The sequence below is a fragment of the Lolium rigidum genome, chromosome 2 (assembly GCF_022539505.1).
Source record: "Lolium rigidum isolate FL_2022 chromosome 2, APGP_CSIRO_Lrig_0.1, whole genome shotgun sequence".
Taxonomy (NCBI): Eukaryota; Viridiplantae; Streptophyta; class Magnoliopsida; order Poales; family Poaceae; genus Lolium; species Lolium rigidum.
In genome coordinates, this window is record NC_061509.1 from 13,502,982 (window position 1) to 13,524,669 (window position 21,688).

Sequence of the window (21,688 nt, forward strand, 5' to 3'; positions counted from 1 at the left end):
AAAATATGAAAGAGGATTTCTAGCAAGGTTTAAAATAGCGTGCTAAATGAAATAGCGGCAGCATCCTTCAAATGCTATGGACGCTATATCGTGCTAATAGCGTGATATATTTGAAATATCGTTTTCAAAATAATACTAAATATAGCCTAAAAATAAATAATTTTATTAGAACGAATTGATATGTAGTCCAAAAGTGACTCAATCATACATACATAATCACATATAAAAAATATCTCAAATATTTTAGAAGGCTAACATCAACATTTCACAAGGCAACAACATAGTATAAATTATTTACTAAAAATTATTAGCATAGCGATATTATCTTCTGATTTAGAAGTGGAACCAACAGATTGCAATTCATTACCACGAAAAAGTGAAACCAACTTGACTGAAAAAAGTAGCGCGCTGATGCTATGAAGTTTTAGCGCGATATAGCATGCTATTTCGCAAATAGCGTCACATCGAGCAAAATTACTCTTTGATATTTAAGCGGAGAAATAGCGTGCTATTTAAAACCTTGATTTCTAGCAGAGCTCGAGTGCTCCATTATTAAAAAAAAACCAAAAAATATTTTTGCAAGATTTTAAAAGTTGTAGATTTTTTTTGTTTTACACATTTATGTATTCTACAAACAATTAGAATCTTAATTTAAAATATTTTTATGTTGAGCCACACAAAAATAAAATAAATAAATATGAGTATAGTGAACAGTGCTTATTTTTAAAACTCAGTTCATCATATTTTGTCAGTTTTTATAGCCTTGAATTTAAGGGATTTAACGTTACAATTTTGTGTGTGTGTTTGTAGGGTACATCATTGACTATATCTACATTTTTATTTTTTAAAAACATTTAAATATGTTTTTTTTGTTTTTTTACAATAAATTGAGCACTAGAGGTCGGGAGCCAAAGAGGATGTTCGCCTGCAAGTACTGCTATATAGTACTATGCTGCATTATATGCATCGGTGGAGCCCGTTATATAATTAGCCATCTAGGTGTACAAGTGTACACCCATTATTTTGAGAGAAATGCTATATGTCTGCATAATACATGTATATTTAATTGCACACCTCTGACATATTCGAGAGCTAAAGAAGAAAGATATAGCCGCAGCAGGTGAGCACCGGTGGCCGGCCGCCGGCCGCAGCGGCCCACGACGGCAGCTGGGACCCACTGACCCGTCAGCGCCCACCTGTCACTGACAGGTAGGACCGGCATGACCTCCCCAAAAAATTTAGCAAATGCGCGCACATCCTCGCGCAACTCCCGGGCCGGCCGTTGTTCCTTCCCCTCTTCCTCCCGCGCTCTCCTTCCACCGTCGCGGGCCGACGGCGGCAGGTCGGCGGCGGCGGGGATCCTCCGCCGCCACACCAGCCAGGCGCCGTGCTCCGCTCCCGTTGACCCGATCTGGTAGCCCAGGCGATCGGGAGAGGCGATTCGATCGGCTGCAGACGGCGAGGAGGGGAGCGCGCGCGGGGTCGTCTCGGTTCTGGTGGTCGAGGACGCGGCGGAGGAGGATAGGGAATGGGCAGCGCGTCCGTGTCCGGGGTAGTGTCGAGGAAGGTGCTGCCGGCGTGCGGCGGGCTGTGCTACTTCTGCCCCTCCCTGCGCGCCCGCTCCAGGCAGCCCGTCAAGCGCTACAAGAAGATCCTCGCCGAAATCTTCCCCGCAACGCAGGTTCAAATCCGATCCCCTCCTCCTCCGTAGCTCTATCCCTGCTCGGCATTTGACTCCCCTTCTAGTATTGCATTGCGTTGGAAGACGAGGAAATGAGATGAAATCAATCGCTACTGTACCCGTGTACTGTAATTACGGACTGCCGATGCTTACGGCCGTGTCGTTGGCCTCCCGTTTCCATTGACCAACTGCTGAAAATGTGGAGACAACCGTAGCATAAAATTCTGCCTCTGCTTTCTCAAGCCACTAGGTTCATTCTTTGATAGCCTGGTACTAGTTTTCACTAAAGTAGAAGCTGCGACAGTATGACGACCTACACCAGTTATCTGATAGCTAGCTGCCTTGCTGATGATGCTCTATGGAAACATGACACAATTTCTCGCGATTGCAGGAAGAGCCGCCGAATGAAAGGAGGATCGGGAAGCTGTGCGACTATGTTGCTCGGAACCCTCACCGCGTGCCAAACGTACTGTCTTCACTGCCCTGCTTGTCTACCCTGGACCTATGCACCCGACAGCTTACAGCTACTAATAGACCTGCACTGTTACTATGTGTGCAGATCACTGAATACTTGGAGCAAAGGTTTTACAAGGAGTTGAGGAAGGAGCAGTATGGTTTTGCGAAAGTGGTTGTGCTGATATACCGCAGATTGTTGGTATCTTGTAAAGACCAGATGTAAGTCATGTGCAGACTTCCAGTTTACGTTTCAGTGGTTTTGTACCAAATCTGCTCCCTTCCATGGAGAGCAGTCCAGAGACTTGGCTGTCGAGTGAAGATAGTTTCCGTATTGGTAATTTCTCTTCGAATGGTTGTAAAGGTTAAAATATGATTCGCTCAGTGCAGGCCGTTACTAGCAAGCAGCTTGCTGAGCATCATATGCACTCTCTTGGATCACACGAGGCAGGATGATATGCGCATCATAGGGTGTGAAACCTTGTTTGATTTTATTGTCTGTCAGGTATCCCAATATGTATAGCCAGCCAGCACTGTATGCCTTTATCTGCTCCATAAATCTTTTCCAAGCTAGAAGCATCCTCTGACTCCTATGTTCATTCCAGGTGGATGGAACGTATCAGTTCAATATGGAAGAACTTGTCCCAAGACTCTGTGAACTAGCTCAGGTAGTCAAGGTGGAAGAGAAGTCTAATGCACTCCGTGCAGCAGCCCTCCAAGCCCTTTCAGCTATGGTATGTTCTCTGCATGATCTTTTTTGGTGGAACGCCCTGCCTGTCATTATGAGTATCTGCCGTTGTACCGTTTCTCCTGGCGTTTTCTGCAAATCCCACATTTCACTCTGTTAAAACAGATGTGAAGGGGTTGAAATTTTGAAATCATGTTAACAATGTCAAAGTGTAGCGCTAATCAAGCTTCGAACGTTGTAATGCCCATCACAATTTGGTGGTTCCAAGATTTCGCTTTACTACCTCCATTTCAAGGAATAAGGCGTCCTCTTTTTACGTGTTTTTTGTTTGACCAAAAAATAATTTAAATATATAAAGATTGTTTGTATGAAATTAGCATCATTAGAAAGTGCTTTTCAGTACGAATCCAACGGTGCTAATTACATATAATAAAATTAAAATTTTATTGCTCAATTTTTATGGTCAAAGTTCGTCTTGAAATACGCGTGCGCCTTATTCCTTGAAACGGAGGTAGTATGTCATAACTAGGGGTAATTGCATCAAACCCTTGTAGCTATATTTTCTCGTCATTCTTCTAAATTGATTGAGCAGCCAAAGTAGAAATGTCTAGTTGTTTTTTAGACGATATTACCCAACTCTTCAAGTCATTTAAATTAATTATATATCACTGGATCACCCCTCAGAAGTTTGTGCGCTTTCCAAAATATTTTTTCGTGAAAACACAAAAAGCACTCGGTTTTGTGGCATTGATAGAAACGAGAGTTTTTTACAAATATTTACAAGCCCAGGACAACCGATCACCCTAAAACTCAACCCACTAGTTCTAAGTACTGGATCAAGGCGTCTAAGCTGATCGCACCAGCTGCAGCCCAAGATCGATCCTTCATGTAGTAACCTCTGATTTTACTTTTGTTTTCTAATTACAATTTTTATACCTGTCATTGCAAACTAACTGAAGTAAGTATCCTTCAATATTGACTATTCATTTTCTTGTGTTGAACAGATCTGGTTTATGGGTGAGCTTTCTCATATCTCATCCGAGTTTGATAATGTGAGTATCTGTTATAGTTCTTGAATTGCGTTTTCTGTTATATGAATGCACACCTTTTAAATATTTGACATCTATGACACTAGTATTTACTGCTAGATTGCTGAATGTGATTTTTCTAAGCATACCTGATGTCATTTTTTTTAACTGTGGCCTTTAAATAAAATTCTAGGTTGTTCAAGTAGTATTGGAAAGCTATAGGCCTCAAAAGATGCACGATGACAATAATGGTCCCGAAGCTCCAGGAAGTGGGCGGACAGAAGAAGTTCTTAAAGCAGAGGGTCGTGCCTCTTCCTCTCCTTCCTCATTTACCATCTCTAGGATACCTTCTTGGAAGAGCATAGTTAGTGATAAGGGAGAAATTCAACTGCCTGTGTAATATAATCTTCTTTGAATTTCTATCACTTCAGTTTGTCACCATCTCAAGTATCGTGCGCTGCTGTTCTGAACTGTCTCGTGTGTTTCAGGAAAGATGCAAAGGATCCTAACTTTTGGTCAAGAATCTGTGTGCACAACATGGCCAAGCTATCCAGGGAGGCGACCACTTTCCGTCGTGTTCTGGAGTCCCTATTTCGTCACTTTGATAATAATAATTCATGGTCATCCCTGAACACACTTGCTCTCTCTGTTTTATTGGACATGCAAATGTTGATGGAAAATTCAGGTGCTCCATTTGTCCCAGAACCTTTGAGACTGTACATGCAAGTGTTTGTTTATTTAATGTAACCAGCTTCTGCAGGGCAAAACATGAACCTCATGATATCAATATTGGTAAAGCACATTGAACACAAGTCTGTATCAAAGCAACCAGAGGTGCAACTCAGCATCGTGGAGGTGATAGCTTCCCTTGCAGAACAATCAAGAGCTCAGGCTTCAGCAGCAACGATTGGTGCTCTAAGTGACCTTGTGAGACATATGAAGAAGACATTGCAGGTTGCTGTAGGCAGCAGAGAGTTGGAACTGGTAAAGTGGAATGACAAACTCCGGAAGGCTGTTGACGACTGCATAGTCCAGCTATCCAAGAAGGTCCTTTCCTCTCAAACGAAAACTTTTTTTTATGACATTCTACTTTCTTCTCTTTACTTTATTCTTTGCAATTTTACCAGAAGCTTCTTGGTGTTGTTTGCATAATTATCATTATGGTTAATTTCAAATTGAGCTTGTCACCTTTATAGGGCCTACAACTTATTGTCTGGTATTATTGATCAGGTAGGTGATGCTGGACCTGTCCTTGACATGATGTCTGTGATGTTAGAGAATATCTCGCGAACTCCTCTTATTGCTATAGCAACTACATCTGCAGTTTATCGCACTGCCCAAATAATTTCATCTATTCCGAATTTGTCCTATAAGAATAAGGTATGCTGTCCTAACCAGAATGCAATTTTCTCTAGTTTCTATAGCCATAGTTATGTTCTGGAAACTTAGCAATATTTATGTTCTGAAAACTGATTATCCACCATAACTTCCAGGTATTTCCGGAAGTACTATTTCACCAATTACTGTTAGCAATGGTCCACCCTGACCATGAAATTCGTGTTTCTGCACACCGTATATTTTCTGTTGTCCTTGTCCCATCTTCTGTTTCTCCCTTCCCTCATTCAGAATCCCCAGACCAGCTTAAGAAGCAGGAAATTCAGAGGACACTCTCAAGGGCTGTCTCTGTTTTCTCATCTTCAGCTGCTTTGTTTGATAAGTTGAGGAGGGACAAAACCTCCTTCAGGGAAAGTACACAGGATGGAAGCCGGAATAAAACTTTATACGGTATTGGTGATGAAACTGCTTCGCCCAAGAACTTGTCTGGTTCGCAAAGCCGTAGACGCAGCTTCAGAGTTCCTAATTTATCTATTAAAAGGGTTCCTTCATCATCTCTGCGATCTTCTGTGTCCTTGAAGGAAAGTCAAAATTCCTCAACTGAGTCATGCAATGAAATGGTATGTTGTGTCATGTGCAACGTTATCTCAACCTTCTGTTCAGAATGAGAGTATATAACATGCTATTAACATGTGAGCAAAACCTTTGCTACAGTTCAGCTCCTTCTAAGTTCGAGCTACCTTTCTTATACTTTCAGGAATGGGCTTTCTTAAGATTAAGCAGTCACCAGGCCACACTTTTACTGTCATCCATTTGGGCTCAAGCGATATCTCATAAAAATTCTCCTCAAAATTATGAAGCTATTGCTCATACTTATAGTTTGCTTCTATTGTTTTCTGGGTCGAAGGTACTTAACTGCCATCTTATATATCTGTATTTTTCTTTCCATTACTCTGTCTAATATTCTGTTGCTTTCAGTTCTTATTCTTAACAGTGCATGTATAAGCCATTTAGTTTTGTAAATCTGATTTATATGATTTGCTGATTCTATAGGGAAATTTCCCATCTAATATTAATATCATGCACTGTTGTTCATTTAGTTTTCATTTTCAGTAGTCTGATATCTATGCCTCATTTGTAATGTTCTTTACACACTATTGAAACTTAATTCCTGATCTGTCTGGAATAGATATCACATATATTTTCTCCCTCTGCTCCTTCAGATGGCAATATTTGAGGCTCTTGCTCCCAGTTTCCAGGTTGCATTTTCTTTAATGGCACGTTCACTCCAAGAAACAGGTAAGGTGGTTAAATCACTGGGACTAGTATCTGTCGCAAAAGAAACACAAGTTCTATTTTCGCATGACAAACAAAACTATGCACCATAGGCCTAGTGGTTACCGATGTTTGCTTTAAATCCACTTACATAACCAATTGTGTCTCCATTGTGTTCTTAGATTCTCTGTCACCATCTCGTCGTCGGTCCTTGTTTACTTTGGCTACATCTATGATCATTTTCTCTTCAAGAGCTTTCAATGTGGCGCCTCTCATCCCAATTTGCAACTCTTTGCTCAATGAAAGAACAGTATGTGTCTCATCAAATTTCATTATATCTTGTTTATGGCATAGTTTGTTTCCTTATTGAACTATATGTCTGTGACATGCTTCTTGGGAATTGAACAAACTGGTGAAGGGGCATTTAATAATGCATGCGTCGAATTATTTTTAGTTAACTGCACTAATCACACGCTACATGATGCCCATTGGTACATTTATCTAATAATGTTTTTCTTGGAGTCAGTATTGTTGCCTTGATGTATTCTCTCCTTTCTAAACTTCATCTGGTACTTTTTTGTAGGTGGATCCCTTTCTTCATTTAGTACATGAGACCAAACTTCAGGCTGTGAAAGATTATTCAGAAGATCCATCTAAGACATATGGATCACCAGAGGATGATGCTAACGCTTTGAAGTTTCTTTCAACAGTAAACTTAACAGGGAGCCATTCACGACAATTCATGACCTCAATGATCATGAACAGTTTAACAGATTTACCAGATGTAATATTCCATTCTTTCTTCTTATGCCTCTGTTATGTTGTTCGAACTGAATTCCATTCACCATGCGAGTGATGACCTTTTCCAATTTCTTCAGATGGAGTTAGAAAGTATAAGAAGTCAACTGCTAAATGACTTCTGTCCTGACGAAATGTGTCCAATAAATGCTCAGTTTTTTGAAGCACCCAGCAAAAATCCACTGTCAGTGTCGGAAGACGATTTCTTCCATCAAGAGGTATATAGATGTCGCAAAATATATCTCATCTTATTTTCACGTTCTAAAGTACTTGAAAACTTCAAGCAGGCTCCACTTATCGATATGGGTAATGAAACCTTGGCAGAAGTATACGAAACTATGCCAACTAGTAAAGGCATGTCTGTTCCCACAACAGATCTTTTGGGTATCGATGAGCTTCTAGAAACAGTATGTTCTTGCTCCCAGAACCATCAGTCTCCCCCATTTCCCCTCTTTTGCATGACTAGTAATAAAATTCTCGTCCTGTCTTTCTTTTGCTTGCTCCATCTTTTAGTACTTGAAGAGTAAAGATTTTGGCTGTAAGTAGAAGATATGCTTGCTTGCCAAAATTGTGCTGTCAATTCATACTGATGTCTCTGCATTCTACAGGTTGGCACTGGCCCATCATCTCAGGCGGCAAGGTACTCGGTGTCAACGGCTCCGGACATGCCATTCAAGGACATGACTAGCCAGTGTGAGGCTCTTTCTATGGGAAAACAGCAGAAGATGTCTGCATTCATGAGCTTCAAACACAATTGGCAAGCAGCTATCCCCGAAAACGATCCGATAAACCACGCGGAAGCGGCACATATCTTCGACGAGCAGGTGCGTGAGGCAGAACAATGTACTTCTTCTCTCGGGGTCATCGTTTTTCCCTGCCATTCTACTCCCCCTGATCCATAATAAGTGTCGGGGATTCAGTGGTACTCCCATCAATAATAAGTGTCGGAGATTTAGTACAAAGTTAGTACAACTTTGTATTGAATGTCCAACACTTATTATGGATCCGAAGGAGTAGATGCAAAGCTATTGTAGAAGAGCAAGAGTGGCTAACCTAGAGGTAGCAGCCAGCAGCTGCTATGTTATGTCTTAGGATTTCTATCAGACCAACCTCACTTATATACCATCCCTGGGCCACATGGGCCAGAAAAGGAAGACATACTGCTAGATAGAATGCAGCCCACATACTATCCAACACCCCTCTTAAGATGGGTGATAGATATCTATCATCCCCATCATGTCACAAGCTCGATCACACTCCTTGGCAGCCAAACCTTTTGTCAGACAATCAACAATCTGCTCCCCTGTGCTCACATAGTCGATCTTGATAATTCCAGCATCTAGTTTCTCTTTAATGAAGAATCTGTCAATCTCAATGTGCTTTGTCCTATCATGCTGACTGGATTGTTTGCTATGCATATTGCTGACTTGTTATCACACCACACGTTCAAGTGTCCATCCTTTAAGATCTTCAACTCACTCAGAAGGTTTCTTACCCATAGCATCTCACTTAGTCCTAGAGACATGGCTCTGTACTCTGCTTCTACCTTCTGCAGTTGATCTTGATACTACTGGTTGTTTTTTGCTTCTCCATTTGTTTCATCCTAATTTCTTCTTGTGCCATAGCTGTAGGCAGCTGAGGAAGATGCATCAGCGCATCCCTCCCGCCCTCAAATGCAAGATTCAGTCCCTTCAAAAATTTCATCACCCTTTTGTCCTCAATCCACTTCTTCACTGCTGCCACACATTCTTAATGAGGCAGCACCAAGGGGGCAAGGTGATCCAGATCTGCCCATGCACGTCTCAACTCTCCCACATGTTATCACTGATTTTTCACCTTGAGTCAAATCGTGTATTGTGCCTTCAATTTGAGAGACCAGCATGACATTTCCCTTGCCCGCGTACATACCTCTGTTGATGTGGAAAGAGCAGGTGTCAAAGAATTCAGCAACCAAGTGAGAACTAGTGAATCTGGAGCATTCCATCTCTTCCACTCCTGCCCCTCCTTTTCTTCAGGCTCAAGAACCTTTCCTAACACGTACCCTTCCATCGACTTTGTCCTTAGAATCAACATCCCCCTCCTGGACCAACTCAGATAACTTCCAACCCCATCGAGCTTGATCTCATTTGGCATGAGCTCAAGCTTATACTACATCTCCCCATGTGCGGCAGCCTTCCTGCCTTCCCCAGAAGAAGCAGAAGATGCCCCATCTGATGTCTTTGCAGCCAGCAAGTTGGCTAGCTTGTCAAGCACCTTGGCCATGGCCAGATCCTCCTCCGCCATCTCCAATCACAGCAACACAACTTCACCACAAGCACCACTACCTGCAATCTCCTTTGGATCTGCTGCCACGAGATCTCGCACCACCCCACGCTTGCCCCTCAGAGCAGCCACCAGAGGAGCACCATCATCGTCACCCTGGTTGTCGCCGGCGCCGCCACCACCGCCGCCGGTGGCTTTGATACCATGTAGAAGAGGAAGAGTGGCTAACCTAGAGGCAGCAGCCATCAGCTGCTATGTTATGTCTTAGGGTTTGTAATAGACCAATCTCACTTATATACCATCCCAGGTCACTTGGGCTAATGGACCACATGGACCCGAAAAGGAAAACATACTGCTAGATGTAGGATAACGTTGCATAGAAAACAAAAATTTTCCTACCGCGAACACGCAATCCAAGCCAAGATGCAATCTAGAAGACGGTAGCAACGAGGGGATGATCAAGACTAACCCTTGAAGAGATTCCAAAGCCTATAAGAGTAGGCTCTTATTGCTGCGGTAGACGATCACTTGCCGCTTGCAAGCGCGTAGAAGATCTTGATCACGATCGCTTCGGCGCCACGAACGGGCGAGCACCTCCGTACTCGGTCACACGTTCGGTTGTTGATGAAGACGACGTCCACCTCCCCGTTCCGGCGGGCGGCGGAAGTAGTAGCTCCTCTTGAATCCGACAGCACGACGGCGTGGTGTCGGTGGTGGTGGAGAAATCCGGCGGAGCTTCGCTTAAGCGTGCGGAATGTGGTGGAGGAGAGAGACCGCTAGGGTTTGGGGAGAGAGGGGGGTTGGGCGCCGGCCCTCTAAGGGGTGCGGCCAAGGCTGAGGCTTGAAGTGGTCAGCCCCCTCTCTATGCCCCTCATTATATAGGTGGAAGCCCCAAGAGTTCTAGTCCAAGTCTTCGAATAAGACCCCAACACTAAAACCTCCCATATGTGGGAAACCTACTCAAGGAGGGAGTCCTACCCAAGGTGGGACTCCCACCTTTCCTTGAGGTGGGTTGGCCGGCCACCCTAGGGAGTCCACCTTGGACTCCTCTCCTTTAGGGTTGGCTGGTCATGCAAGGTGGAGTCCCTCCGGGACTCTACTTTCCATGGTGATTTCTTCCGGACTTTTCTAGAACCTTCTAGAACCCGCCATAAATGCACCGGATTATTTCCAAACTTGGAATATGACTTCCTATATATGAATCTTATTCTCCGGACCATTCCGGAACTCCTCGTGATGTCCGGGATCTCATCCGGGACTCGAACAAATATTCGAACTCCATTCCATATTCAAGTTCTACCATTTCAACATCCAACTTTAAGTGTGTCACCCTACGGGTCGTGAACCATGCGGACATGGTTGAGTACTCACTCCGACCAATAACCAATAGCGGGATCCGGAGATCCATAATGGCTCCCACATATTCAACGATGACTTCGATGATCGAATGAACCATTCACATACGATACCAATTCCCTTTGTCACGCGATATTTTACTTGTCCGAGGTTTGATCTTCGGTATCACTCTATACCTTGTTCAACCTCGTCTCCGACAAGTACTCTTTACTCGTACCGTGGTATGTGGTCTCTTATGAACTTATTCATATGCTTGCAAGACATTAGACGACATCCCACCGAGAGGGCCCGGAGTATATCTATCCGTCATCGGGATGGACAAATCCCACTTGTTGATCCATATGCCTCAACTCATACTTTCCGGATACTTAATCCCACCTTTATAACCACCCATTTACGCAGTGGTGTTTGGTGTAATCAAAGTACCTTTCCGGTACAAGTGATTTACATGATCTCATGGTCATAAGGACTAGGTAACTATGTATCGAAAGCTTATAGCAAATAACTTAATGACGAGATCTTATGCTACGCTTAATTGGGTGTGTCCATTACATCATTCATACAATGACATAACCTTGTTATTAATAACATCCAATGTTCATGATTATGAAACTAATCATCCATTAATCAACAAGCTAGTTAAGAGGCATACTAGGGACTTCTTTGTTTGTCTACATATCACACATGTACTAATGTTTCGGTTAATACAATTATAGCATGATATATAAACATTTATCATAAACATAAAGATATAAATAATAACCACTTTATTATTGCCTCTAGGGCATATATCCTTCGATCTCCCACTTGCACTAGAGTCAATAATCTAGTTTACATTTGTAAAGATATAACACCTTGGCCTTCGGTGCTTTATCATGTTTCGCTCACGGGAGAGGTTTTAGTCAACGGATCCGACAAGCTCGGAACCGTATGTATTTTGTAATTCATTTGCGTCTCAACGCATCACTCATTTCCAAATGAGTCGGCATTAAATAAGTTTGGTCTTACGGTGGAACCTTAATTCCGCGATCCGAAATATGTCACTAATATTGTCACACACAATATAGCTTCAAAGTTCGACTCGTCGGAAATACACCAAGTTCTTAAAGAACCTCTTGACTTAACATCCTTTGTCATTGTCAAAACAATGACATACTCTGCCTTCTTTTGTAGATTCCGTCACAATATTTAGAACTCTTCTAAATCTAGCATAGACAACTTCTAGCTCATTGTGCTACTTTTAAAACAACACTTAGTCTAATTTGAGATTGAAATTATATTTTATATATGACAAAACCAATATCGTTGTAACACCTTACAGCGATTTGTTTGTCATTTCTTCATACAAAAATATATATATCCTTAGTTCTTCTAAAGTACTCAAGGATATTCTTACTGTCGTCCCATGATCATCTTATGAATCATTCCGGTATATGCTCATAACATTTTAGAGCACAAGATATACGATTTTGTACATATTATTCGTGATCTAAAATCACTCATGTGTTTTTTACTCATCGAGTGTCAGATACACTCAAGTCTTGTTAAACCTTCACATGACAAGAACATTTTCTTAATATTTCTATATTGAACTATTTCAATATCCATTCTATGTACTTTGACTTAAACTTATTATGTGTTTCAATCTATCTTCATAGATCTTGACACTAAATATGTTTTAGTCCATATCCTTTCATTGAAGTTAATTTTCAATGAAACATTTTAATCAAGCATATAATTACATTATTTATAACCAACTATATGTCATCTACATAAAGTATTATAAATATGTCTCAGCGCTCCCACTTAATTTCTTGCAAATGCAAGCTTCTTCATCGTCTACGATGAAATCAAAAAACTCTTTGACTATTTCATCCGGTGAAGATTCCTACTCCGTAATACTTACTTCATCCAATTGAAGTTCGTATACCTATCTAGTATTCCACGGACCAGCAAAACTCTTGGTTGTATCTTGTATACACCTTTAATACATACTTCGATAAGTAATGTATTTTGCCATCCTACTAGCATATCTCCTAAAAGAAATATGTAGTGATTACTAGAATAATCCACATAGACTATAAGCATTGCTACGGAAGATCTAATCTTATCGTAGTCAACTCTTTGAACTTTGTTGTAAACTATTTTTCAACAAGTCGAGCTTTCTTTAATGATATTTCATCCAAGTCTATAGATCCATTTACTTTCAAAAAGTATTCATCTATTATGGATTTCAAGGCGCATGGCCATTTTAACGGAGTCAGGGCCCATCATAACTTCTTTGTTTGTAGTTGGTTTATCATTGTTCAAAATCAATCCTTTGTCCACAAATCATTTATTTGATCACAAAGTAAACCATACCTACGATGAGGTTCAATATGTACTTCGATCTCCATGGATAAAACACTTTGTAGTCATGGGAGCCATGATCGTCGTGGCCGCTTCCGAAACCAATTCCGATGCTTCGCGCTACTGCGATCATTATGCTCAGGTTCATAAACCTTATCAAATTATATTATCCTCCCACTCAAATACTTCACTAGAAACAATTTCTTGGAAATAAGAACATTGACAAACACTTTTGTCTTTGTCTTGTGGGAAGAATTCCCAATTAAATCTCTGGGATAACCAACGAAGACATTCATCCGATTTTGGTTGTAAACTCTTAAACCAAAATTTAAAGAAAAGACTATTAGGGTTTATACCCATGTCATAACTTGTATGATGTCATTTCATCGGATCATGATGATGCTCTATTCAGTGTAAAAGCGGTAGTCACTAAAGCATAATCCACAAAAATATAATGGCATCAATATTTTATCTCATCATTGATCCAACAAGGTTTGGATACATATCTCGGATACTATATCATCATTATGATACTCCAAGAAATGTGAGTTGTAGAATAATTTCATAACTCTCTTAGATGTTCGCTAAAACTCGTAATTCAAATATTTCCACCATGATCCAATCATAGATATTTGACTTTTCTATTACGTTGATTTCCACTTCATGTTGAAATTTATTTGAACCCATTCAAATGTTTCAAACTTCTTCCTTATCGAATATATCCATATATATACTCAATTTATTGTTGAAAGTTTTCATGAAGTAGAAGAATCTCCCGCACACAACTATGCTCAGTGAACCATATACATCATTATGTATTTTTCCACTAAGTTTGTTGCCCGTTCAACTCTTGGCCTATGAACGGTATTTTAATCATTCTCTTTAGAAAAGATTTGCAAGCGTCAAATGATTCAAAAATCAAATGACTCCAAAAATCCATTTGCATGGAGTTCCTTCATGCGTTCCTTTCTAACATGACCTAAATGGCGGTTCCACAAATAAGTGGAATTCAAATCATTTGCCTTATGGCATTTTAGCGTCGATTTTATGTATGTGTGTTTCACCATTAAGATTTATAATAACTTATCCATCGTACATGGAGTAATGTCATAATTTGAACAACTCATTGTTTTCATTTGACCGAGCAAAATAACAATTATTAAGTTCTTTATTATAAATTCTAAGGGCTAGATAGAATGCCAATGACGAACATAATAACACTTTATTTTGTTCCGGACGTGCTTTTCTATCATATTCCTTGTCGATCACTTAGGCCATTGTATTCTTGTATTGCGTTGTTTTGTATGACACTTCATACCAACCAATATGGTACTAATACCCAAGAATTTCATTGTGTGACTTAACTAGGAATACAACCATAACATGTATATCATTTATATACACTTGAGCTAGACTTTCTAGTCTTTTCTTTTCTTTTTGCCAAAATATCTTTTGCGGTTTCTCTTTTAGCTTTCCTCATTATTCGGAAAAACACTTCAACATTAATAACTTCTAGGTTTGTTGGTCAAATACCAATAACCTTGAGGTTCTTACTTTGAAGTTGATCATCATATGACAAGTGTTCCAGATTTCACTATTAGTAACTTTGTAATATGATGAACAATTTCACTCATAATTTTATCCATCATATCATGACGACTTTTCGAGACCATGTCTGTACATGCTAGGCTCGTAAAGTTTTAACCTTGGTATTTGCATGTGCAAATCTAGCTTGCACCCGTTGTATGCACACGTAGAATCTATCACACCCGATCATCACGTGATGCTTCGAAACGACGAGTTTTAGTAACGGTGCATATTAAGGATGGTCACTTCATGGATATGCGAATATCGTTAGTGCCCCAATAGTTGGAGGATTGAGACGCCTTGCGTCTTCAACCTTCGTACATTCCCATAAAACTTATGAGTTCATGTAGTCTCACCAAATTATATTCTATCATCTTGCAATAAGGTCTTAGATATCACATATATCTCATACCTTGATTATTTACGAAAACTAAATTTTCAGCTCCTTACTTTTCAAACAGATTTGAACTTCAAGTTTCACGGAGACAAGATAACTTTAGGTACTAATTGAAACCATAGCTCTTTGAATCAACAATGTGAGGTTTACTAAAAGTTTGCAATAGGACTTAATTAATTCTTGATTCTTTAACAATACGGTACCAAACCGTAAAGTTTCTTGTCGATTTTAACAGTATTTCTATCTCAATTACAAGACTAGCGCATAGTAGTAAACGGATGCCAATACTACAAAATTAATTCAAAATACTACTCAGACTATGTTTAAGATAATTAGTTCATGGTTTAATCTAATTACTAATGAACTCCCACTTAATACAACATCCCTCATAGTTGTTAAGTGGTACACGATCCAAATTCACTACACCAAAAACCGATCATCACGTGAGATGATGTAGCTTCAATGGTGAACATCAACATGTTGATCATATCATCCATATGACTCGTGTTCAACCTTTCGGTTTCCGTTGTCCCGAGGCCATGTCCGTACATGCTAGGCTCGTCAAGCAAACCCAAGTATTCCGCGTGTGCAACATGGCTTACACCCGTTGTATGTGAATCGTTGAATCTATCACATCCGATCATCACGAGATGCTTCGAAACGACGAACTATTACAACGGTGCATACGAGGGAGAACACTTTATTATCTTGATATTAATGTGAGGGATCATCTTATAATGCTACCGTCGCGATCTAAGCAAAATAAGATGCATAAAGGATTAACATCACATGCAGTTCATATGTGATATGATATGGCCCTTTTATCTTTGCGCCTTCGATCTTCATCTCCAAAGCACGGACATGATCTCCATCATCAACGGGCATGATCTCCATCATCGTCGACGTAGCGTCAAGGTTCATGACGCCGTCTTCATGGTTGTTCACCTCATGTAGCAACTATTACAACTACTTTGAAATACCTCTCAACATGAAAATTAAAGACAACCATAAGGCTCCTGCCGGTTGCCACAATACAATAATGATCATCTCATACATATTCATCATCATATCATGGCCATATCACATCACCAAACCCCGCAAAAACAAGTTAGACGTCTCTAATTTGGTTTGCATATTTTACGTGGTTTAGGGTTTTCGAGAGAGATCTAATCTACCTACGAACATGAACCACAACGTTGATACTAATGTTTTCAATAGAAGAGTAAATTGAATCTTCACTATAGTAGGAGAGACGAGACACCCGCAAAGCCTCTTATGCAATACAAGTTGCATGTCGAACGAGGAACAAGTCTCATGAACGCGGTCATGTAAAGTTAGTCCGAGCCGCTTCATCCCACTATGCCACAAAGATGCAAAGTACTCAAACTAAAGATAACAAGAGCATCAACGCCCACAAACCATTGTGTTCTACTCATGCAACCATCTATGCATAGACACGGCTCTGATACCACTGTAGGATAACGTTGCATAGAAAACAAAAATTTTCCTACCGCGAACACGCAATCCAAGCCAAGATGCAATCTAGAAGACGGTAGCAACGAGGGGATGATCAAGACTAACCCTTGAAGAGATTCCAAAGCCTATAAGAGTAGGCTCTTATTGCTGCGGTAGACGATCACTTGCCGCTTGCAAAAGCGCGTAGAAGATCTTGATCACGATCGCTTCCGGCGCCACGAACGGGCAGCACCTCCGTACTCGGTCACACGTTCGGTTGTTGATGAAGACGACGTCCACCTCCCCGTTCCGGCGGGCGGCGGAAGTAGTAGCTCCTCTTGAATCCGACGAGCACGACGGCGTGGTGTCGGTGGTGGTGGAGAAATCCGGCGGAGCTTCGCTTAAGCGTGCGGAATGTGGTGGAGGAGAGAGACCGCTAGGGTTTGGGGAGAGAGGGGGTTGGGCGCCGGCCCTCTAAGGGGTGCGGCCAAGGCTGAGGCTTGAAGTGGTCAGCCCCCTCTCTATGCCCCTCATTATATAGGTGGAAGCCCCAAGAGTTCTAGTCCAAGTCTTCGAATAAGACCCCAACACTAAAACCTCCCATATGTGGGAAACCTACTCAAGGAGGGAGTCCTACCCAAGGTGGGACTCCCACCTTTCCTTGAGGTGGGTTGGCCGGCCACCCTAGGGGAGTCCACCTTGGACTCCTCTCCTTTAGGGTTGGCTGGTCATGCAAGGTGGAGTCCCTCCGGGACTCTACTTTCCATGGTGATTTCTTCCGGACTTTTCTAGAACCTTCTAGAACCTGCCATAAATGCACCGGATTATTTCCAAACTTGGAATATGACTTCCTATATATGAATCTTATTCTCCGGACCATTCCGGAACTCCTCGTGATGTCCGGGATCTCATCCGGGACTCCGAACAAATATTCGAACTCCATTCCATATTCAAGTTCTACCATTTCAACATCCAACTTTAAGTGTGTCACCCTACGGTTCGTGAACCATGCGGACATGGTTGAGTACTCACTCCGACCAATAACCAATAGCGGGATCTGGAGATCCATAATGGCTCCCACATATTCAACGATGACTTCAGTGATCGAATGAACCATTCACATACGATACCAATTCCCTTTGTCACGCGATATTTTACTTGTCCGAGGTTTGATCTTCGGTATCACTCTATACCTTGTTCAACCTCGTCTCCGACAAGTACTCTTTACTCGTACCGTGGTATGTGGTCTCTTATGAACTTATTCATATGCTTGCAAGACATTAGACGACATCCCACCGAGAGGGCCCCGAGTATATCTATCCGTCATCGGGATGGACAAATCCCACTGTTGATCCATATGCCTCAACTCATACTTTCCGGATACTTAATCCCACCTTTATAACCACCCATTTACGCAGTGGTGTTTGGTGTAATCAAAGTACCTTTCCGGTACAAGTGATTTACATGATCTCATGGTCATAAGGACTAGGTAACTATGTATCGAAAGCTTATAGCAAATAACTTAATGACGAGATCTTATGCTACGCTTAATTGGGTGTGTCCATTACATCATTCATACAATGACATAACCTTGTTATTAATAACATCCAATGTTCATGATTATGAAACTAATCATCCATTAATCAACAAGCTAGTTAAGAGGCATACTAGGGACTTCTTTGTTTGTCTACATATCACACATGTACTAATGTTTCGGTTAATACAATTATAGCATGATATATAAACATTTATCATAAACATAAAGATATAAATAATAACCACTTTATTATTGCCTCTAGGGCATATCTCCTTCACTAGATAGAATGGAGCCCATATACTGTCCAACAACTATCACGTAGAAAAGAAGACAACTTTGTTCGAGATAAGACAACAAAACATGAACTGGAACACTGCATCGCACGAAAAGAGAGAACCGGAACGCTGTTGCTCTCCTGACAATAGGCACGCATGCCAATTTTTATAGGAATCGGGAGACAAATGGATAATGAGATCGTGCAGTGTGCGTGAGGAGCTAACTCTTGACCATTCTTTGCTTGTAGAAAAATACAAACCCTTTCCTCCAGGAAAACTACCCAACAGATGGTGGCGCCCAGACCGGTGGTAACCTGCAGCATCAACATCTGCTAAAGCTGCCGGCATCAAGCCCGTACGACAACTTCCTGAAGGCCGCAGGCTGTTGATGCTCCAGCACAGGAAACCATGACTCCGTGATACCGACCGAAGGTTGTTGAGTCGGAGAATACCATCCAACACGTAATGCTTACATTCGGTGATGTTTCTCAATTTACCCCTCGTGAATGTACCTGTATGCCATTGCGTGTGTTGTATATCTTTTGTAATGCAACACTTCCCTGTAATGTGAGTAGTTTGTTGTGTCGTCGTGTCAATGCGTCTGGGTTCTGCGGGCTTCCAGGAACTCTGACATCCCTCACCTTGTAGCTGAGCAGTTGGGCTCACATGGCTTGGGTTGGGTCAGCCTGGCGTTGCCCTTCTGTTGGTTGGGGAGTTAGTAGTTGCAGAGGAAACAAGTCACGGCAGGCTTGACGCGTTGGGAGGATCAGCGCCACCACCACCAGAATCAAACGACTGTCTATTGTCTTGTGTCATCTGTACTTGGTGCAAGTGTACGAAGTCAATGAAACCAAAACATTTGTTGATAGTAAAAGAAGAAAATAGACCTGCCATAGAACTCTAGTTCTGCTTCTTAGAGTGAGGGTCAGCTTTATTGTATTTTCGTCACGTCCCATGGCACGCCTTTGTAGACGCTCTGAAGTTCAGAATTTTTTGTGTGAATCAGGAGCTTTATTGATTAAACACGGGGATTAGAATGCTTTAAGCCTTTTTTTTTTGGAGCAACAGGCACGAGCACTTCCTTTTCATTATGTACAGAGGGTATCTTCTAAGAAGGTAGTGATATTATCTACATGCACCTCCTTCTAGCAGCACTAGTTCTATGAGCACATGTATGGGCAGGCATATTAGCCATACATGATTAATCTCAAAGCTAGAGAAAAGCCCACTAAGCTCGTTTATTTATTGGGAGATACTAGTAATAATTGACCTACTACCGCCCAGGATACTTCAAGAGATTGACGACCTCGCATCCGTCTCCACGATCACCTTCTGTAAACCCATGTGGATAGCTAGTCGTCATTCGTCACTTCAGTATTGCCTCATAGCCTTAGAATTAGAAACCTGGAATCTATGCACTATTATATTCCAAAACGCGTGATACCTGTAAAGATATCAAGAATCACTCTGAGTTTGATTAAGAAACGCGAGGAAGTGGCGTGCCACCTAACCCTAGTGCCATCCGTACTTCATACCATTATTCGACCGTACCGTCTGCACTTACTAAACCATGACGATAAATACAATATCTTCTTTCTGATCGTATATATAATATTGTTTCGTCCTCTCTTCGATCCACTCTGTCACTCTCTCATCAGCGTCGCCGCCAGCCAACGCACAGGCTCGATAATTTCTACGTACGCGCCCGCCCTTCTTTTTCAGCTCCCTTCGAAAAATCCTCTTCTCTTGTAGCCAGTGAAGATATATACATAAGTTTCTTGGCATTTTCTTCAAGTAGATTAATCTCCACTATGCATTCCGTGATGTTTTAAGTATCCCTTTGGTTCACACGCATTTTATAAAAGTACTAGCTTGTTTCCTGTTTTTTCCTTTCCTCACAAACGAGAGAAGCTTTTGAGATGACTTGGCAACTTAAAGTTAGCGGATTTCAGATTAATTAGACTAAATCTTAGCTGACGTTAGTAGGTGAACTTAGAACTGAAAGATGGCCCGCTTGAAAGATGGATTCCTCCACCGATCCCCACTTAATTTAGGCAAGAACGGAACATGATATGCTTCTTTGGAAAATACCTGATTACTAAAACTGAAGCATCAAAATTGCTTGGAGATCGAACAGCTAGCAGAAGTACAGCTAGCCACTTGACTCATCCATGCCTTGGCATATTAAATTAGATAACTATTGAAATATACCTCTTGGCATCCTAGCTAGCCTGACCCAAATAACTAGAGAAATTATTGCTGAGCACGTATGAACACAAACAGTTTGTTGTTTGTACCCTGGCGCTATCCGTACTTGTTCGCATTCATTTAACCGTACCTTACCCTCCGCACTAATCCACGAAGAATACAATATCTTCTATCGACCGTACCATCTCTCTTCTTCCGTGCTCCACTCTGTCACCAACGTCGCCACTGACGCACCTTCTTCTTGTTGTTACACGCCCCTTCTTCTTGTTGGGAAGTAATGCCTCCTTTTTGGCAAATGAGGAAATATATACATGCATCAGTTTCATGGCATTTTCTTGACTTGCTAGATTAATTTCCACCATGGTACCATGAGTTTCATGGACTATATCTTTGCTTTGCACGAACCTCATAAGAATATTATTTTCTATCACCAAGAAACATAACATTTTCTCTCAAAAACAACGATGTTTTGAAAGTGAAATAAATATTTTGAGTAGTAAGGAGTAAAGAAAGATTTTTTTTGTTTGTACCCTAGTGCCATCCGTACTTTGTCACATTCATCCGACCGTACCTTACCCTTCACACTCATCCTTGAAGAATACAATATCTTCTTTCGATCTCACCGTCTCTTCTTCTTCCATCCACTATCATCAACGTCCCGGCTGACGCACAACCTCGGTAATTTTTACACACCCCTTCTTGGGAATGGGGCCTCTCTTGTAGCCAATGGGGATATACATGTGTGAATTTCTTGGCATTTTATTGGTTTGTGTAGATTAATTTCCACTATACATTCGGTGGGTGAGTATATCCCATATTTTCGCATGAATTTCATAAAAACGATTAGTTCCTCCACTCAAAAAAGAAAAACTTGTCATATTTCTATGGGAATTAGATTTTTTTTCTCCCACAAGCAATAGATATTTTGAAAGTGAATAAATATTTCAGTATGTGGCCGAGTGAGAACTTCATGTCTTACGCTCAATGATCTGAGAATAGTTAGA

At 41.2% G+C, this 21,688-nt stretch overlaps 1 protein-coding gene across 1 annotated transcript; it reads left to right on the plus strand.

Moving 5' to 3' along the window:
- The first annotated feature begins 1,528 nt into the window (after positions 1-1,528).
- LOC124689232 (protein SEMI-ROLLED LEAF 2-like) lies at positions 1,529-19,065 on the plus strand. Its single transcript, XM_047222788.1, has 19 exons — positions 1,529-1,681; positions 2,073-2,147; positions 2,241-2,356; positions 2,525-2,639; positions 2,740-2,868; positions 3,827-3,874; positions 4,044-4,246; positions 4,339-4,535; positions 4,611-4,897; positions 5,081-5,230; positions 5,344-5,805; positions 5,943-6,092; positions 6,409-6,484; positions 6,643-6,770; positions 7,044-7,244; positions 7,339-7,476; positions 7,546-7,665; positions 7,867-8,082; positions 18,725-19,065. Exons 1-19 carry the CDS (start codon positions 1,529-1,531, stop codon positions 18,863-18,865), a joined length of 3,105 nt encoding a protein of 1,034 aa, XP_047078744.1. The 3' UTR covers positions 18,866-19,065.
- Positions 19,066-21,688: the final 2,623 nt, after the last annotated feature.